The sequence below is a fragment of the Hyla sarda genome, chromosome 4, assembly GCF_029499605.1.
Source record: "Hyla sarda isolate aHylSar1 chromosome 4, aHylSar1.hap1, whole genome shotgun sequence".
Taxonomy (NCBI): Eukaryota; Metazoa; Chordata; class Amphibia; order Anura; family Hylidae; genus Hyla; species Hyla sarda.
The window spans coordinates 102219849-102237450 of record NC_079192.1 but is presented as its reverse complement, the minus strand read 5'-3'; the positions used below and the strand labels follow the sequence as shown (position 1 = coordinate 102237450).

Below are 17602 nucleotides of genomic sequence, written 5' to 3'. Positions count from 1 at the left end.
AAATAGGATTTTTGAATACAAACCCCAGACCATACTACCGCTGAATACAGACTCCCAGGCTACCCATAATGCAAACACCAGACCAGACTGCCCCTAAATACAGACCCCCCCCAGACTACCTATAATACTCACCCAAGACCAGACTAGACTACTCCTAAACTCAGACCCCAGACGATGCTAAAATAAATACAGACCCCAAATCAGTCTACCGATAAGTACATTACCAGACCAGAAATATTGCTAAATAGAGACCCCAAAACCAGATTAACCCTAAATACAGACCCCCCAGACTAGCTAAATACTGTACAGATCCCAGACTATCCCTAAGTATAGACCCCAGGCCAGTTTATCACTAAATACAGACCTCACATCAGACTACCTTTAAATACAGACACCAGACCAGATGTACAGAGACTTGCCTTTCATGTTCCTATACTCTCTAGGGTTAAGAGCAGTGCAGGAATGGGGCGATGTGAGTATATTCTGCAGCCAAGAAATTTGCCCTTTCTTCCCAGACTCTCGCAGATCTCTTTTTTTTAACAATATTTTGGGAGAGTTGCCAAGTATTAGGAGCTCTGATGAGTAATGCAAATATTACTTACATATTATGGATTAACATTTTCTTATTGGCTTTCTTCATGATGGTTCTCTTCCCTTGTATATACTCTTCTATGGTTGTCTGAATCCAGAGTATTTGATACTCCTGTTTATCTTACTATTAGATGTGTTTATTATTGGATTTGTTTGTATAATTCCCTTTTCACTAATAAAACAACATTTGTTGTTTATTTTTTTTTACAGATTTCAAAATCTCCTTGTCTGATCACGCTTAGCTGATGAAATGTGTGATCTGCAACGATGTAACATCTGCTTTCGGCAGCCTGGCAGGGAAACCTCACGATCTGCGATATCAAGCTGTGGTCATGTCTTCTGTGAACGCTGCCTGCAGAAGGGTACGGTAAATAAGAATGACGTATATGATTATATATTATATCTATGACAGAACAGATGGGTAGTCGATCACAAGGAATCATTGTTTTATTCTGAGACAGTGTAAACTTAGTCTAAACAGTATAAGAATATTCTAGATATTTTAAGTGTATCATGCTGTTGGACTGTGACGTAGCTATAGGGGTCACAGAGGTTGCAGTTGCAACTGGGCTCCTAAGCCAGTGGGGGGGGAGGATCTTAGGACATAGCACGGAGGGCACAGGTAGCACAGTGTGAGGAAGTGCTGCCTGCCACTCCTTGGAGCAATGTTTATCAAACAGTGTTTCTCTAGCTGTTGCCCAACTATACTTCCCAGCATGCTGGAAGTTGTAGTTTTTCAACAGCTGGAGACACACTGATTCAAAAACACAGCCTTATGGGGGCGTGGCCTAGACGCTGAGCCGAACGGACGCATGCTGAACTAGCTCCACTCTGAACCGTGTTGTTTAGCATCCTGTCTTCATCCTGGACCTCAGAACTTTGCCTCAGAGACTTCGGAACCGCAGTGGATCGGTGGGGTCCATCATGCCAGCTAATAAGAGCGGTGTGGCGGCAGCCGCGAAGTTGCAGGGTTTCGCGCGCGGCCATGACCAAGATGGCGCCGGGCCCTCTTCCTCCGCTCCTGCTGAGCCGGTCGCTGACTCTCGCCCGGAGACTCCCTCTACACTGGCCGCTGTCCCAGGGGAGGTGACCCTAAGTGAGGTGTCTGCGCAACTCCTGGCTGCCATTACCATGTGCAAAACTTCCCTGACGAGTATGCTGGAAGAAGTGAAGATTGATATTGGCCTAATCAGGCAGGACCTGCACAATCTCCGGGACAGGGTGAGACAGGCTGAAGATCGTATCTCCTCAGTCGAGGACTCGGTGGCGCCCTTACCTGCTGCGATATCAGACCTGGAGCGCACTGCGTCGCAATGGAAAGAGAAGGCAGACGACCTGGAGAACCGGTTGCGGAGGAACGACCTCCGGATTGTTGGCCTACCGTAACACTCTGGAGGTCAGGACCCCGGCTCCTTCGTTGAAAAGTGGCTGCGGGAGCTGTTGCCTGACGCCCCGTTCACTACCACCTTCGCGGTGGAGAGAGCACACCGGGTCCCGACTCGCCCTCTACCGCCAGGGGCCCCGCCGAGGCCGCTTCTAGCTAGGATGCTGAACTGTAATGACCGGGACATCGCCTTACGACTGCTCCGTCGTCTGCCAGAGCTTACCTTCAATGGATCTGCAGTGTCGATATTCCCTGACTTCTCCCAGGACCTGCAGAAGAAGCGTGCCACCTTCCAAGCGGTGAAGCGGAAGCTGAGAGACATGGCAATCCCTTATTCTATGGTGTACCCAGCCCGACTGAGGGTCGTGGACGGTGAGAGGGCCATCTTCTTCATTACCCCACAGGAGGCTGACGAGTGGGCCTCAAGGAGGCGCAATGTGAGGCGCTGAGGTCTTGCGCACCATCTGGGCCCGGCTGGGCCCTGCCGCCTATTGCTCTGTCTGGTACTCCCGAACTGCCAGTGAACTGTGAGTACTGCTGTCTACAGTGACTTTGCTTCTGGGACCCCTGGTGTGCCCCTGTACCCATCTCCCGGTCCCCTCATGGCCTACTCCCCCATGTGCATATACATTCTCGGATGCACCCAACTGCCACCTTCACCCGTGGACTTTCGCCCTCCGTACCTGCATACCCCACCTGGATACCCCACCCGACCTCGCTGTCCTACCCCCCCCCGTTTCTTCCCCCCCATGGACTGCCCCTCAGTAACTGTATGTTCCCTCTCATGCTGGACCCATGCAGACCCCTTCCTCACGCTGCCCTCTGCCCAATGGATCCTGCATCCTCCCTGTACCGTTTATCCCTTTCCCCTACGCTGGACTTCCCCATAGGGGACCTGGTACTCCACTGGTGAATGTTGCCATACACCTGTGACTGAAGCAGTTCTGACGACCTGTTACTGCTCTGCTGATGGGACTTGAAGCCCGGTTGATACCTCAGGACTGCATGTTGTTCTGCACTGCTCATACTCACTATACTGTGCGGTGTATTGCCCGGGTTATAGCCCACCCGTATTTCCTTTTGTTTATGTACCCTAGTTATTTGATGGCACTGCTGTTTGTCCCTGACGGCAGATCGCGAGGTCTCTTTTCCCTGCGACCTTGATTAACACGGTTCCCCCCGTATTATACATCTCTTCTGGGCCTTAGGCTAATGGCCTTATGCATGTTGCATCTGTTTATGACCCTCTTGTTTTGTCTTTGTCTAGTGTTTTGTGTCTGTTTCGTTTTGTGTACGTCCCGGTCGTGCTGCCTGCCCTTCTTCCCTCTTTCCTTCACTCCTTATCTGTGGTTTCCCTGCTCTTCTACCCCCTTCTGTCATCCCCCTACCTGGCCCCTCTTCTACTTACACATCGGGTACTCGTTTTACCCCTGTTTCTCTTCTCTCACCATTCCTTTAATTTCAGCTTCACTCTCTCCACATGGCGAATGTTAGGTACCTTTCGTGGAATGTGAGGGGTCTTGGCTGTCCTCGTAAGCGATCTCTGGTGTATGCCACTATACGTAAGTACCAACCAACTGTGGTTTGTTTGCAGGAGACGCACTTGATTGCCCCTAACACTCGGTGGTTGTCTAGGCCCTGGGTGCAATGGACGCTACACTCTTGCCACACCTCACATTCCAGGGGAGTCTCTTTTATGATACACAAATCCCTGAGGTGGGAGGCGAGGTACACTCGGGTCGACTCTGAGGGCAGGTATGTGTTCATTTTCTCACTTATTGACAATTCCCCCTATGTCCTCTTGGGTATTTATGTCCCTCCTCCTGGTGCCCTGGAGGTTCTACACCAAGCTGGAGTTTTCGCTGCCTCTTTTCCAGGGGCTAGAGTTCTCTGCATGGGTGACTTCAATAATGTGTTGGACCCGGCTTTGGATAGGAGAGGGGTTGGCATTGTTCCGTCCTCTTCCCCGACTCTGCTGAGTGCCCTGGTTCAGGAATTAGGTTGGAGGGACACCTTTCGGCATTTACATCCCCATGCCCGTGTATATTCCTGTCAGGCTGCTAGTGGCACCTCCCTTTCGCGCATTGATATGGTGTTGGGTAACCCGCTTGTACTCCCTATGGTCCAGGCTGTAGCATATGTCACTAGGGGGGTCTCCGATCATTCCCCTCTCCTGCTGACCCTGCAGACCCCTGGCCCTTCTAATATCCGAAGCTGGAAATTAAATCCTTTTTGGTTGTCCTTATTTGGCCCTCATGATGGTATACCTGTACAACTCTCCATGTTCTTTGTAGATCATAATGGGGTTGACGACCGCATCTTAGTGTGGGAAACCACTAAAGCATTCCTACGGGGGTGTTTACAGTCGGCCATATCTTATATTAAGAGGGAGGCGATGAGGGAGGAGTCTGAGCTGGGGGACCGTTGTGCTGACCTGGAGAGGACTTACATCACTGACCCGACCGATGACAATAAAACTGTATGGCTACAGGCGGGGTGACAGTACTTACATTGTCTGCAGGAGAAAGCGGCTCGTAAGCTTTTTTTTACCCAACAGAAGGCCTTTGAGATGGGAAATCAGTCCAGTAGATTACTGGCCCACCTTATTCACCAGAACGCCCAGTCTCCGACGGTACTACAGGTCCGTTCGGTGGATGGGACTGTGTTGACCACTACTTCCCAGATCTCTGACAGATTTGTCTCCTTCTACTCTGATTTATACACCTCTCAGGCCACCTACTCCTCACGGGAACTGTCTGACTACCTGGACGACATCACATTCCCTCGACTGTCCGCTGTCAGTGCTTCCTCTCTGGAGTCGGAGTTGACTATAGAGGAATTGGAAGATGCCTTGGGTGCCCTGGCGAGAGGTAAGTCGCCGGGCCCTGATGGCATTCCAGTGGAGGTTTACCAGCAATACAAGGAGCAGCTGGCTCCGGTACGTGTTGCCCGAGTCCTTTTATGATGCTACTATAGTGGTCATTTTGAAGCCGGATAAGGACCCCTTAGAATGTTCCTCATACAGACCCATTTCCCTAGATTATAAGTTGCTCGCTAAAATACTCTCCCTTCGGCTGAATCGAGTTATTTTGGAAATCATTCATGCAGATCAATCAGGCTTTATGCCTGGGAGGTCCACATCTGATAACATCAGGAGGGTCCAGACACTCACCCAAATAGGTGCTACAGGGGGGAGGGATTGGGCGCTGGCCTCTTTAGACACGGCTAAGGCATTCGATTCCGTTGAGTGGTCCTTCCTGCTGGAAACTCTTCGGAGATTTGGCTTCGGACCTAACTTTATAAAATGGATTTCTCTTTTATATAGATCCCCGAGGGCACGTATGTCCATCAACGGTGCTCTTTCTCCTTATTTTTCCCTGGGCAGGGGCACGCGACAGGGGTGCCCTATCTCTCCCCTATTATTTGCTATTGCTATTGAACCTTTGGCCCTCCGGATCCGTCAGCATCCGGGATACGCTGGTATAAGCATTGGCTCGAGGGAGGATAGGGTAGGCCTGTATGCTGACGACATGATCTTATTCATGTCTGATCCTGCGTGCACTCTGGCTTTGGGGATCGGCCTCATTGACAACTTTGGGGTTTATTCGGGTCTTAGGATCAATTGGAGCAAGTCGGTGTATATGCCCATCAGAGATTCTCAGGTAGGGAATTGTTTACATGGCCTGCGGGTCGTAGATCAGTTCAAATATTTAGGCATCAATATCAACAGGCGGTTTGGGGAGGATCACCAGACGAACATTCTACCTCTTCTATCCTATGTCCGTACCAAATTCCGGACCTGGGCTGCCCTACCCCTTTCTTTGGCGGGCCGAATTAATCTCATCAAAATGGTGGTCCTCCCCAAGTGTCTTAATCTGTTAGAGCATGCTTCAGCCATAGTACCAGTCTCCTTTTTTAAGCAGCTGCATTCTCTCTTTCCTCCGTTTATATGGGGCTGTAATAGAGCCAAGCTAAAACTGACCACATTGCAAAGACCTAGAACTCAGGGAGGTATGTCACTACCCGACCTACAGTTATATTACATGGCTGGCCAGCTCAGGTATCTTAGACACTGGGTCTCTTTGCAGCCCCTCCCCAATAGTGAGCATCACCTCGCCCATAGTCTACACCTCTCTCATTTGTGGCCCGTCTTGGAGGGTAGGATTGGCCTGGGGGGGCCCTTGACTTCCTTTGCATAGACTGGCCCTGAAACTCTGGACCTATGCTAAACGTTTATTTGTCTTTACGGACAACCTGTTGGATCGACAACTGTGGCATGATCCTACGTTGCCACACTTCTCTGACCAACTGGACCCGCACTTTTGGAGGTCCTATGGTGTGATCTCCATTAGTGATGTCTATGACGGTAGTGCCTTTAGGGACTTCCAGTACTTTATTGACGTTAAGTCTGTCCCCAGGCGATCATTTTACCGATACCTCCAGCTCAGACACGCCTTTCAAGTACAATTCCCTAGGTCTAGTGCTCCATTCTCTCACTTCCCGGTTATTGGGGTGTTCACTACTCAGGGGCCTCGGGGCCTTATATCGGCTCTATATACTGCCCTTTTGAATGCTAAGTGGGGGGGGAGCCGCTGTCGGTTGAGGCGCGCTGGAGGAGCTGTGTAGCTGACATGACCAATGAGGAGTGGGATGATGCCCTCTCCTCACATCTGTATGTCTCACCTTCTATCAACAACCGACTGATTCAGCTGTACATGTTCCACCAGTCGTACCTCACCCCGATACGCTTGGCTAAAATGGGTAGGTGTCCAGACTCATCTTGCCACCATTGTGGGCATCCTGACTCTGACTTTATGCACATGATGTGGTCCTGCCATTATATAGCATCATTCTGGTCCGAGGTGATACAGTTTCTTAATACCTTAACTCGACGACCAGTGCCGATGCTCCCGAGGCACTGCCTTCTGGGTCTTTTTGATGAGGAACTGTGGTCGCCAGCTGAGATTATCTTCCTCGGGGAAGTTCTTTTCCTTGCACGCAAGGCCATAGCATTGCGTTGGATGGACTCTAGGACTCCCACAGTTGCTGGTTGGAAAGCCCTCGTGAACACCTCAGTGAACTATGAGTATCTGGTTTATAAACATCGTAAGAACCCTGCCAAATTCTATAAAATATGGGCGACCTGGTGTGCCTCCCCCCATGCCCAATACACGGTCTCCAGGTTCTTGGCAGCAAGAGACCTCCTTCTATCACAGTCTTCTCCCCCGGCTACTTGATTTCTCTTTTCTCGTCTGACCTAGGCTGATACTCCCCCACTTCTTTGTTTCCCTCTCTCCTTTCCCCTCTTTCTTTTCCTTTCCCCCTTATTTTCTCTTGTTCCCCTCCCTTCTTTTTTCTCTTTTCTCTCCCATCTCCCTCTTCCTTTTCCCCCTTCCCTCCTGACCTGGATGGATTTGTGTGGTGTTTTGTGTTTGTAGTGTATCGTCTTTGTGTTTGTCTTTGTTTCCCTTTCCATAGTTCTTGCGTTCCCACCGTATGGTGGTTGGTTTCAATGTTTTCTGTGTTTTAGTTGATTCATTGCTGATGTATCTGCTCGTGTCATGCTGATGATTGATCCTCCTTTTTCCGGCATGGCGTCTAATGATACCTGTATTTCTCACCGCCAGCTTTTGATATTCTCCGTCTGTATTTATTGTGTTTAGCACTTACATTGCAATAAAAACAGTTTAAAAAAAAAACACAGCCTTATGGTATGTTCCCTCAAGCACAGATGTACCTGTGTGAGTCACAGCCCCCTACTTCAATGGTAGCTTCAGCTTTGAAACGTGCTAAAAATGAAGTGACATGTCTTTTCAGCGAATCTCCTTCTTTGACAACATTATCTTCTCGTCTGGCCAGTCCGTGAAATAACTTGAGTAATGTAAAACAAACATACAGCTGCTGGGACCCTACCCCAATTTCTGGGTCGGCACTGCAGCGTTCTATACACATGGAAGCTTGGAGCTTCCATGTTTGTGATGTCACGCCTCGCCCCCTCCATTCATGTCTATGGGAGGGGGACAGCTAGAACATAGACATGAATGGAGGGGCTGTGATTGCCAGTTATCCGGCACGGAGCAGAGTTCGCTCTGTTAGCTGGATGACTGGGGTGCCGCGTAAATCGGAGTGGGTCACAGCGGCTGGATCCCCACAATCAGAAATCTTATCCCCTATCCTTTGGATAGGAGATAAGATGTTTAGGTGCAGAGTACCCCTTTAAGGACAGGAGATTAGAGTATTTTTTGTCATTCTGTACAAAGGCTGTTTATACATTTCTGAGGTGTTTGGGTTTAGTTGTCATTTTCTTCTTTCTCATGTAATATACCCACACAAATTATATATTGGTTTTCTCGTGCACTTTATATTAGTGGCACATGCTATTTTTATTAATACATGCAGTGTTTTTTCAAAATATTGTGAAAAATGTGAACAATTCTGGCGTTTTTTTAATTTTTTTTATGGTATTCACTGTGTTTTATCTTTATTCTGCAGATCAGTAAGATTATGGCAATACCTAATTTTTATAGCTTTTTATGTGCTTTTTCCTTTTCACAACAAAAGCCTTTTTTCCCCTTTTTTGTGTTACCATGCTCTGTGCAGGATAATTAACATTATCGCTTTATAGTGCAAGTCATTATAAACATGGCAATTCCTATTATGTATAGTTTTTTTAATGATAATACAGTGCTTTATTAGGAATGGGGCATTTATTTTAATTTTTTTTGACACTTTATTTATTTATTGAAAAACATTATTTATTTTTTTTGTATCAAACCAATCAAATTTATTGAAAGAATCATGACAATAATGTACATGTCCCAGCCTCAGCCTGGCGGCCAGAATACTGACAACAAAACAGGTAATAAACATTAACTTAGGCCAACAAGCCCTACATACCAGCCAGTATCAGTAATACATAATAGATAACCATGGGTTCCACACCTTCCGAAACCTGTCAACACCATCCTCCCTCATAGCAGAGAGCTTCTTTGAGAGAAGGATATTATTTACCCTTGCCAACACTCAAAAGAAAGGACTTGAAGAAGATATGAAAATAACTCACGGTACTCGATGTTCATGCTTCATTCATTTATTCCCACAAGAGGTCACTCCCGACACGATAAGTGACCCCTTGTGGGAATAAATTAATGAAGCATGAACATCGAGTGCCGTGAGCTCTTTTCATATCTTCTTCAAGTTGATTCGTGCTGTATCTCTATACATCCTCACTGAGCACCGGCATATGCCATGCTTAAGACTGTTGTACAATTGCATTACGGGTTGAGTCGAAGCGAGGTGTGTTTATAGGTGGAAGAAGACAATTCCGTTAAAAAGATTCACTTTACGGCCCAATAGGCACTTTTATTTTTATATATTTTTTTACCTGTTATACTATGTTGCAGTACATCAGTACTCGGCAGACATGATGCAATCAGCTGGCCTCCTGCCATGGCAACCATGGAGACCCCGCGATCGCATCACGGGGTCGCCGATGGGGACAAGGGGAGCCCTGTCAATCCCTTAGATGGCATGATCAGTACTGATCACGGCATCTATGGGTTTAATGCTGCAGAGACGGAAGCGATCTTGGTCTCGGCAGCTGCTGTGGGATCCCGGTTGTGATTGACAGCTAGGTCCCGCCACTGAAGGTGCAGAAAAAGTACTTTCTCTGAGTGATGGATCAGGTCCATCACATGTTGGAATCGACATGTTTTTGCGTGACGGATCTGATCTGTCTCATGTTGGGAAGGGGTTAAGAGTACATTTACACAGGCATAAAATGTGATGTCAGTTGCCATTATATGTGAGCTGGGAGAGCAGTGTGGCTTCCAATTTATATAGAATCCATGATGCAAATGTGAACACTGCCAAAAATTATATTTAAAAAATGTTGCAAGGTTAATACATTTATGATTATGTATTTCTATTCTCATTGTAGGAAGAAAAGGAGAATGTGGTGTGTGCAAGGTTCCTTGCCGCACAATATTTCTTACAGATGAGGTACGTGCAGGATATTTTGGTCACCTTCTGTATGTGTAGGCATAACAGGCAGACTTAGGTTGCTTTCAGATAGCTGTAATATGGCTCAATGTGGTAGATATATAGATTTTATTTCAAGAACAGAATCAGATCCCTTTAAAATAAAGCAAATGTTTTATTGAATGTTTCCTTTATTTGTTTTAGGGGACACTGTGCTTATTGTGGGGTCTCAACTTTGGACCAGGTGCTGTGCAGAGAATTCCAATACAACCCCATGCAAAACACAGGGTCATGTTCATTCTGTTCTTGTGATTGCAAGGGACCGATTGACTACACTGGGAGCTGAGTTTCAGTAACCCAGCAGTCCACTACACAATGTATGGCGCTGTCGACCTTGAATATTAGTTAGCAATACATGTTACCTGGAAAACTCCTTTAGGTCTATTCACACGTGCAGAATCTTGTTCATATTTGATGACCAGAATTTGATGATGTGTTCGGTCATTTAGTTTACATTGAACTCTGCAGCTTCAAATACGTGCAGGATACTGTAAGTGTGAATAGTTTCTTAAAGGAAAACTTTTTTTTTAAATGAACTGGTGTCAGAAAGTTAAATAGATTTGTAAATGACTTCCATTAAAAAATCTTAATCCTTTTAGCACTTTTTAGCAGCTGTATGCTACAGAGGAAATTCTTTACTTTTTAAATTTCTTTTTTGTGTTGTCCACAGTGCTCTCTGCTGACACTCTTTTTATTATAAAAATACAAAACTTATCCAATACAACAAAAAAACAAGCTTAACCAGCTATAATATAAATAAAAAACAAAACCCCTCCTAACCGGCCAGCCCAGTTTTACAAAGCAAAAAGAAAACAACAAAACCACACTGACAAACATACCGAAAATGAACATAAAACAGCACAACTTGGCTTATCAAAATATAAACATAAAATTAGCACTACCTGGCTGTAACTCAAACCATCCCAACCTAGCACTCCACCCAACCAACTTATATACAAACGTATACATACTAACTTACACACACTGAACCACAACCCACTTTAGGCCCAAGTGCATATCAGCTTATATCAGCTTAAAACAAAACAAAAAACTAGCGTGTGCATGCATTAGCCCACCACCAGGAAGAAGGATGGCAGACTTGATACATCAAAATAATTTTAAAGAAATCTGTCATCAGAATCACCCGCACTAAACCTGTTACACAGGCTTGTAGTGCGGGTGATCCTGATTAAAACGCTCCTTACCTGGTTAAAAATGGTTCAGCGCTTCTTAAGATATCTATATTTTTAGTTTTCTGTTATTCCCTGGCTTGGGACTCAGTGGGAGGTGTTATCATCTGAGACTCGGCCACACGTCATTATAGCTGGGCGGAGCTGCCTCCCGGCTCATGAATATTCATGAACTTATCCTCGTAGTCTAACTCCTTTTTCTAGGTCTGGTGGGGAGGGCCGCGAGGATAAGTTCATGAATATTCATGAGCCGGGCGGCAGCTCCGCCCAGCTAGAATGACGTGTAGCCGAGTCCCAGATGATAACACCTCCCACTGAGTCCCAAGCCAGGGAATAACAGAAAACTAAAAATATAGATATCTTAAGAAGCGCTGAACCATTTTTAACCAGGTAAGGAGCATTTTAATCAGGATCACCCGCACTACAAGCCTGTGTAACAGGTTTAGTGCGGGTGATTCTGATGACAGATTTCCTTTAAACTCTTTTCCTAACTCCCCCTACAATTCTCCCTAATTCTATCCCTCCATTAAAACTAACCCTACTCTCACCCTATCTCTATCCCTATAACACTTCCCCTATCCAAAATAAAGGTACTCTACCCAAAAGATCTAGTACCTAGGGCACATCAAAAGAAAACCCTCTCCACAGGAGAGAAGCCCTACTGGTACCAAGACTGCCATACTCCAAAGACCTGATCTTTCCGAGGTCTCCGGTGATATTCCTACAGACCTCCAACTCGGAAAGGATTTTCTGTTGGGTCGACACTAAACACTGTGCGTTCCACGTGTAGTACCTAACCACTAAGCTAACTAAGAATAAAGTGCCCCGGTCTCGGCCACCCAAGTTCCTAAATGCCCCATAAGCCCACTCCAGGTAGGTAAGGCTGGCAAGTTGTTTCCAGCCGATGGAACTGCCCACCCGGTTGTAGACCCCTATATTAAAGGAAAAATTAAGTAGGAAGTGGTCCATGCTTTCCAGCGTGTCCCCACACTCTTCTCGGGGACATCCCTGGTCATCAGAGTTCCTGTACTTCAAGTTGTCCCTTACATATAGCTTCCCCTGAAAGCAACGCCAGGCCAAGTCCCAAAAATTCTGGGGGATCCTTTTCATGTTTAAAAGGTACAACCCCACCCTCAGATCCCGACCTGGGCAGTCCCTGAGCGCCAGAGGCTTCTGGAAGTAGGTCAACGGAACCCGTTTGTCAAGGAACTGCCTTGACTGGGTCCTGATCTCCCACACTCCCAGACCCCACCGACATATCGCCTTCAGAGTCGGGGTAGCGTAACCCGGAAGATATCCATGGCGCGTTCGGAGGTCCTTCACTCGCCCTCCTCTCTCCCATTCCTGGAAGAAAGGCCAAAACCATTCCCTGCAGGAGAGTACCCACGGAGGAGCCCTCTCTTTCCAGAGATTTGCAATGTTAGCTTTCAAGAAGGTGTTCGTAAAGAACACCACCGGGTTTACCATAGATAAACCCCCTAGTCTCCTCGTGCGGTACGTAACCTCCCTCTTGACTAGGTTCATCCTGTTTCCCCATAACATCTGGAAAAACAGGCTGTAGATCCTAGTGTAGTAAGCCTCTGGCAAGATACATACACTGCCCAGATAGATAAACAAGGGGAGCAGGTACGATTTGATCACGTGTACCCTCTCCCTGAGGGTCAAAGACCAACCCTTCCACTTGTCCACCTTCTGAGTGGCGCTTACCATCCCAGTTTTTGATGGAATAATCATCCTGGCCGAATGTGATGCCTAAGACTTTTGCTGATTCTTGGGGCCCTGGAAGGGTGTCCGGGAGATCAAACGTGGGATCCCCCCCTCCCACCCAGAGACTCTCACACTTATCCCGGTTGATCTTAGACCCGGATGCCTCCAAATAGCGTTCCACCTCCTACATCACCACATCGACCTCCTCTCTCAAGGAGACGAAAATAGTGACATCATCAGCGTACGCCACTACCCTCTGGTTGGCCTCCGGCTCCGCCAGACTCATCCTGACTGCCGCCAATGGTCCACGACTCACCCTCCTAAGGAAGGGATTGATCGTGAACACATATAACAGCGGGCTCAAAGGACAACCCTGACAGACTCCGGACCCCGCTCTAAAAGAGTGGCGAGACCACCCGTTCACCAGTGGGAAACTCTCTGCCCCTGCAAACAAGATCTTAAGCCAATTAACAAAAGTACTCAGTAAGCCATATCTCATGGGGACAGACCAGAGGTACTCGTGGTTCACCCGATCAAATGCTTTGGCCTGATCCAAGGACAGCAAGTACCCCTTCCAGAAACCCGCACTACTCCGCTCCACTGCCTCCCTGACACTAAGGACAGCACTTAAGGTGCTTTGGCCTGGGACAGTGCAGTGCTGGGCCTCCGAAAGGAGCCGGGGTGCAAACTTCACCAACCAATTAAACAGTATCTTAGCCAGAAGCTTCCTGTCCATAATCAGAAGAGCTATGGGCCTCCAATTCTCAATACGGCTGGGATCTTTACCCTTTGAGAGAAGAATCAGGGCTGACCTCCTCATTGACTTTGGCAGAGTGCCCGAGGAGAGACACTCATTGAGTACCTCAGTCAAGAGGGGAGCTAAAGACTCCTTAAAGGTCCTGTACCACTCAGATGTTAAGCCATCCGGACCTGGCGACTTCTTGGGGGCAAACCCCTCGATCACCAGTCTCACTTCCTCTTCCCTGATCTCTTCTGCCAAAACGCCAAGAGAGGGGTCTACCCCTGGCTCAGGAATGGCTTCAGCCAGGAAACCCGACATCACATCCCGATGCAGATCCTTCCTTCCCAAGAGGTGCGAGTAAAAGGATCGGACGACCTCCAAGATCCCCGATCTGGACCGATTCAGAGATCCCGTACTATCAATCAGTCCTGAAATTACTTTACTACTCACTGACATCTTGCAGTTTCTGTAAGGGTCGGGCGAGCGGTACCTCCCGTAATCCCTCTCAAAAACCAAAGATGTGTGCCTATCGTACTGACACCTCATCAGCAAGGACTTCACTCTGGAGATATCCTCTCGGCTACCTCCAATCGAGACGAGAAGTTTGAGTTTCCTCCTCAGACCCTGATACAGGCGATACCTGTTCAGGGACCTGAGGCTCGAGAGCTGGCGGAAGAACCCTGCAACCCGCTTCTTGAATATCTCCCACCACTCCCACCTGACTTACTACTACATAGGTCCAGTAAAGGTACCTGACTCTGAAGAAAATCCTCAAAGGACTGTCTTATCTCCGCTTCCTCCAGGAGGGACGAATTCAGCTTCCAATAACCACGGACACTACGGAAGAGACGGCTTCCTCCTTTAAATAAAACCTGTCTATCCTAGACCTGCGACTGCCTTGATAATAGGTGAAACCTGCGTGGCCCGAGGGGCTCCGGATGTGGGCATCCTCTAGGCGAGCTTTTCTAGCTATGCTAATCAGTGCCACACTATCGCAAGTCAGCGGACCATTGGAGCCTCTCCAATCTTGGAACCTCGTGACATTATTGAAGTCCCCTCCAAAGATCACTTGCCGACTCGTAAAAAGAAAGGGCTTAATCCTCATAACGAGATCGTTACGGCCTGCTTAGTTTGCGGGGCATAAATGTTAATGAGCCAAAGCTCTTGTCCCTTCATGAAGACATCTAAGATCAGACACCTCCTCATTTCTAATTCAATAACCCGTCGACATTCAAGGAGCGGTAAAAAGGACCGCCACCCCACTATACGACTCAGCCGCAAGAGACCAGTGGGAGGGACCGCGCCTCCACTCTCTTCTGGCTTTTACCATAGAGGCTAGATCTGACAACCTGGTCTCCTGCAAAAAGAAAATGTTGACTTCAACGCGGCCGAGAAAATCAAAGCCGTATCAGACTTTATGCTGGCACAATTAATAGATGCCAGCGTCAATAGGGTGAGTGCCGCCATACAGGGTGATAACTTCACCCTTTATTTCTTTTTCCCCTTCTTTTTTGCCCCCTCATCTCCCGAAGAAGACGAGAGGGCTGGACCACACTTAGACCTTTTTTTGGATTTCGATTGATCCATTTGATCTCCGTCTCCATCCAGCCCCGGTCTAGCCCTGCCCTCCGAGGAAGGTGTCCCAATAGGACAGGGCCTAGTTCCCCCCAGAGGCTCTTTCTTCCTAGGCACCCGGTCCTCGCCTTCCCCCTCCAAGGAGGGGGAGGAGATGGTATCGAGGATGAGGTACCGTTTTGACAGGTCAATCAGAGGGGGGCAGTCAGGCTTCCGTCTTGGACCTGGCACGTAGTACAAGGAACAGAGGACTCTGACCTCTTATTTCTCCCTTTCCTTTTGCCCTTATCTTTCTTTTTAGGCCTCTCCCCACTCTCCTCATCCACACTTTCATAGTGGGAGGAATCAGAAGGGTCGGCCATATTGCCCTCCTCTTTGCGCAGCCTCCTGATCTCCTCATCCAGCACATTCTCCTCCAGGGCTTCAGCAGTTACAGGGCCAGCTTCAGGAGCAGGGGCTGAAGCTACCCCCGCCACCTGGGCACTCTCCAACTCCCTACTCCTTCTACGATTTTCCTCCCGCCTTAGTTTGGCGGGGCCCTTTTTCCTCCTCTCTAGCCCTGTTGCACCCCCATCCCTGCCCATACCCTCCCCAGCCGAGGCAACTTCACAGCTCTCCTCAGCCGGTGCGGCCGCTGCACGGGTGAAGGCGCTAGGACAATGGCTGAAAGGGTGTCCGAGGACACCACACAGGTGGCACCGGATCTGCCGACAGGATGCAGCCAGATGACCCACCCCACCACACAAAGCGCAGACCTGCACTGTACACGCTGCACTAAAGTGGGTGGGGCTGCCACACCTGTGACAGACCTTAGGTTGCCCCTGGTAGAAAAAGACACTAAACCCCATGGCCAAAGCCCTGGGTAAAAAAACCCTATTGCTTACCCCTAAAAATTAACTTTTATTCGATACAGGTAAAAGGTCCCAAAACTGAAAAATGTTAAAACTGATACCGGGTGTACCTAGTGCTTATAGTATCAAAATAAAGAGAATAGTATCCACCATTTCTCCAGAAAGTTAGCCCTGCAGTGGCTAATCATATGAAAGGTAACACACTGGTATCACTTAAAAACAAAACACTATTGCTGCCTCGACATGTTTCGCCGCCTCCGCGGCTTTTTCAAGAGGCAATGGTGGCAATTTTTAGGAGTAAGCAATAGGGGTTTTTTACCCCGGGCTTTGGCCCTGGGGTTTAGTGTCTTTTTGGTTATTGACCCCTTACTACCCCAAGGGTAGTTTTGTTTAATTGCCCCTGGTAGAAGACCCGAATCCTATCACGTCCAAGGAAGGAGGCTTACGGAATGTGGGCAACCGTACTCCCTGAACGCTTAAGTTTGACAGAAAACGTCCAGGCCCCAGACCAGATCCCGTGCTCAAAGTTTTTCTTGGGCATGTCCGTCACATCCCCATACCGTTCTAGCCAGGTCATGATGTCATAACAAGAAAGCGACTCATTACGGGTCAAAACGTTCTTGACTCTGTTCTTGACAGAGTTCTGACGGGAAATCGTCTTTACGGCGAAATCCCGCCAGCCGGGCTCAGTCTTCGCCACTTCGTAGTTTGACCAGAAGAGTTCAAGACCCTCTGGCCGAACGAAACTGACATCAAACTCAGACGAACCGTAGGGGGGAATCAGGGCGAAGATGTCACTCGCCCTGAATTCCATCTGAAGGAGGAGCTCAACCACTTTAGCGCGAGGTGGGCACGCATCCTCGCCCCTCCAAATCAGAGGGACCTCATTCCTATGATTATTGTCCTGCCCGGGTGTCGGGAGGGACCAGACCACCTCCCCATTCCACTCTCGGAACGGGGACACCCCTGAACCCCCGGCAGTGACATTAGCATAGCTCCTAGGAGCAGTCACTACCGGGAGGGCAGCCGGACCAGAACCAGACCCAGAACCACTAATAACACCATTCACACCACTACTCTCATCCTCTTTATTTCCATCCATACTACTACCACTCCCATCAACATTCACTCCACTGACACTCCCACATGCACTCCTCTCACCCACAACACTACGACACCCATCAGTCTCACATCCTGCACTCTTGTCCTTATCAATATATTCTTGGCTGGCTGGGACCTGTAGTATGGCTGGATTTAGTATAGTCTTTCGTGCTAGCTTAGCCGCTGCTGGGGTCGACGCCGATGGCTTCTCCTCCATGGCTGATGTTACATCCTGATTCTGGGGCTGCCCCACCGAGCGCACCCCAGCTCCTCCCACAGTGCCAGCACTGACTTTGCCCGACAGCATGGGCTCTGTGGATGATCCCGGCGCCCGGACACTCCCCCCCCTCCCTCACAGAGGAGTGCCCCGAAAACACACTAAACTCGGAGGACCGCACCCCGAGCGCACGGATCCAATGCT

The 17602-nt window shown here is 48.4% G+C and overlaps 1 protein-coding gene across 5 annotated transcripts in view; it reads left to right on the top strand.

The window, feature by feature from the left end:
• The window catches only part of RNF212 (ring finger protein 212), a 102525-nt gene that overhangs the window by 4770 nt on the left and 80153 nt on the right, over window positions 1–17602 (top strand). For all 5 annotated transcript variants that reach the window (XM_056571822.1, XM_056571821.1, XM_056571820.1 and 2 more), the window contains exons 2-3: window positions 802–953; window positions 9915–9976. In XM_056571822.1, the coding sequence (XP_056427797.1) occupies window positions 842–953; window positions 9915–9976 (174 nt within the window). In that variant the 5' untranslated portion in view covers window positions 802–841. The remainder of the gene's footprint in view (window positions 1–801; window positions 954–9914; window positions 9977–17602) is intronic.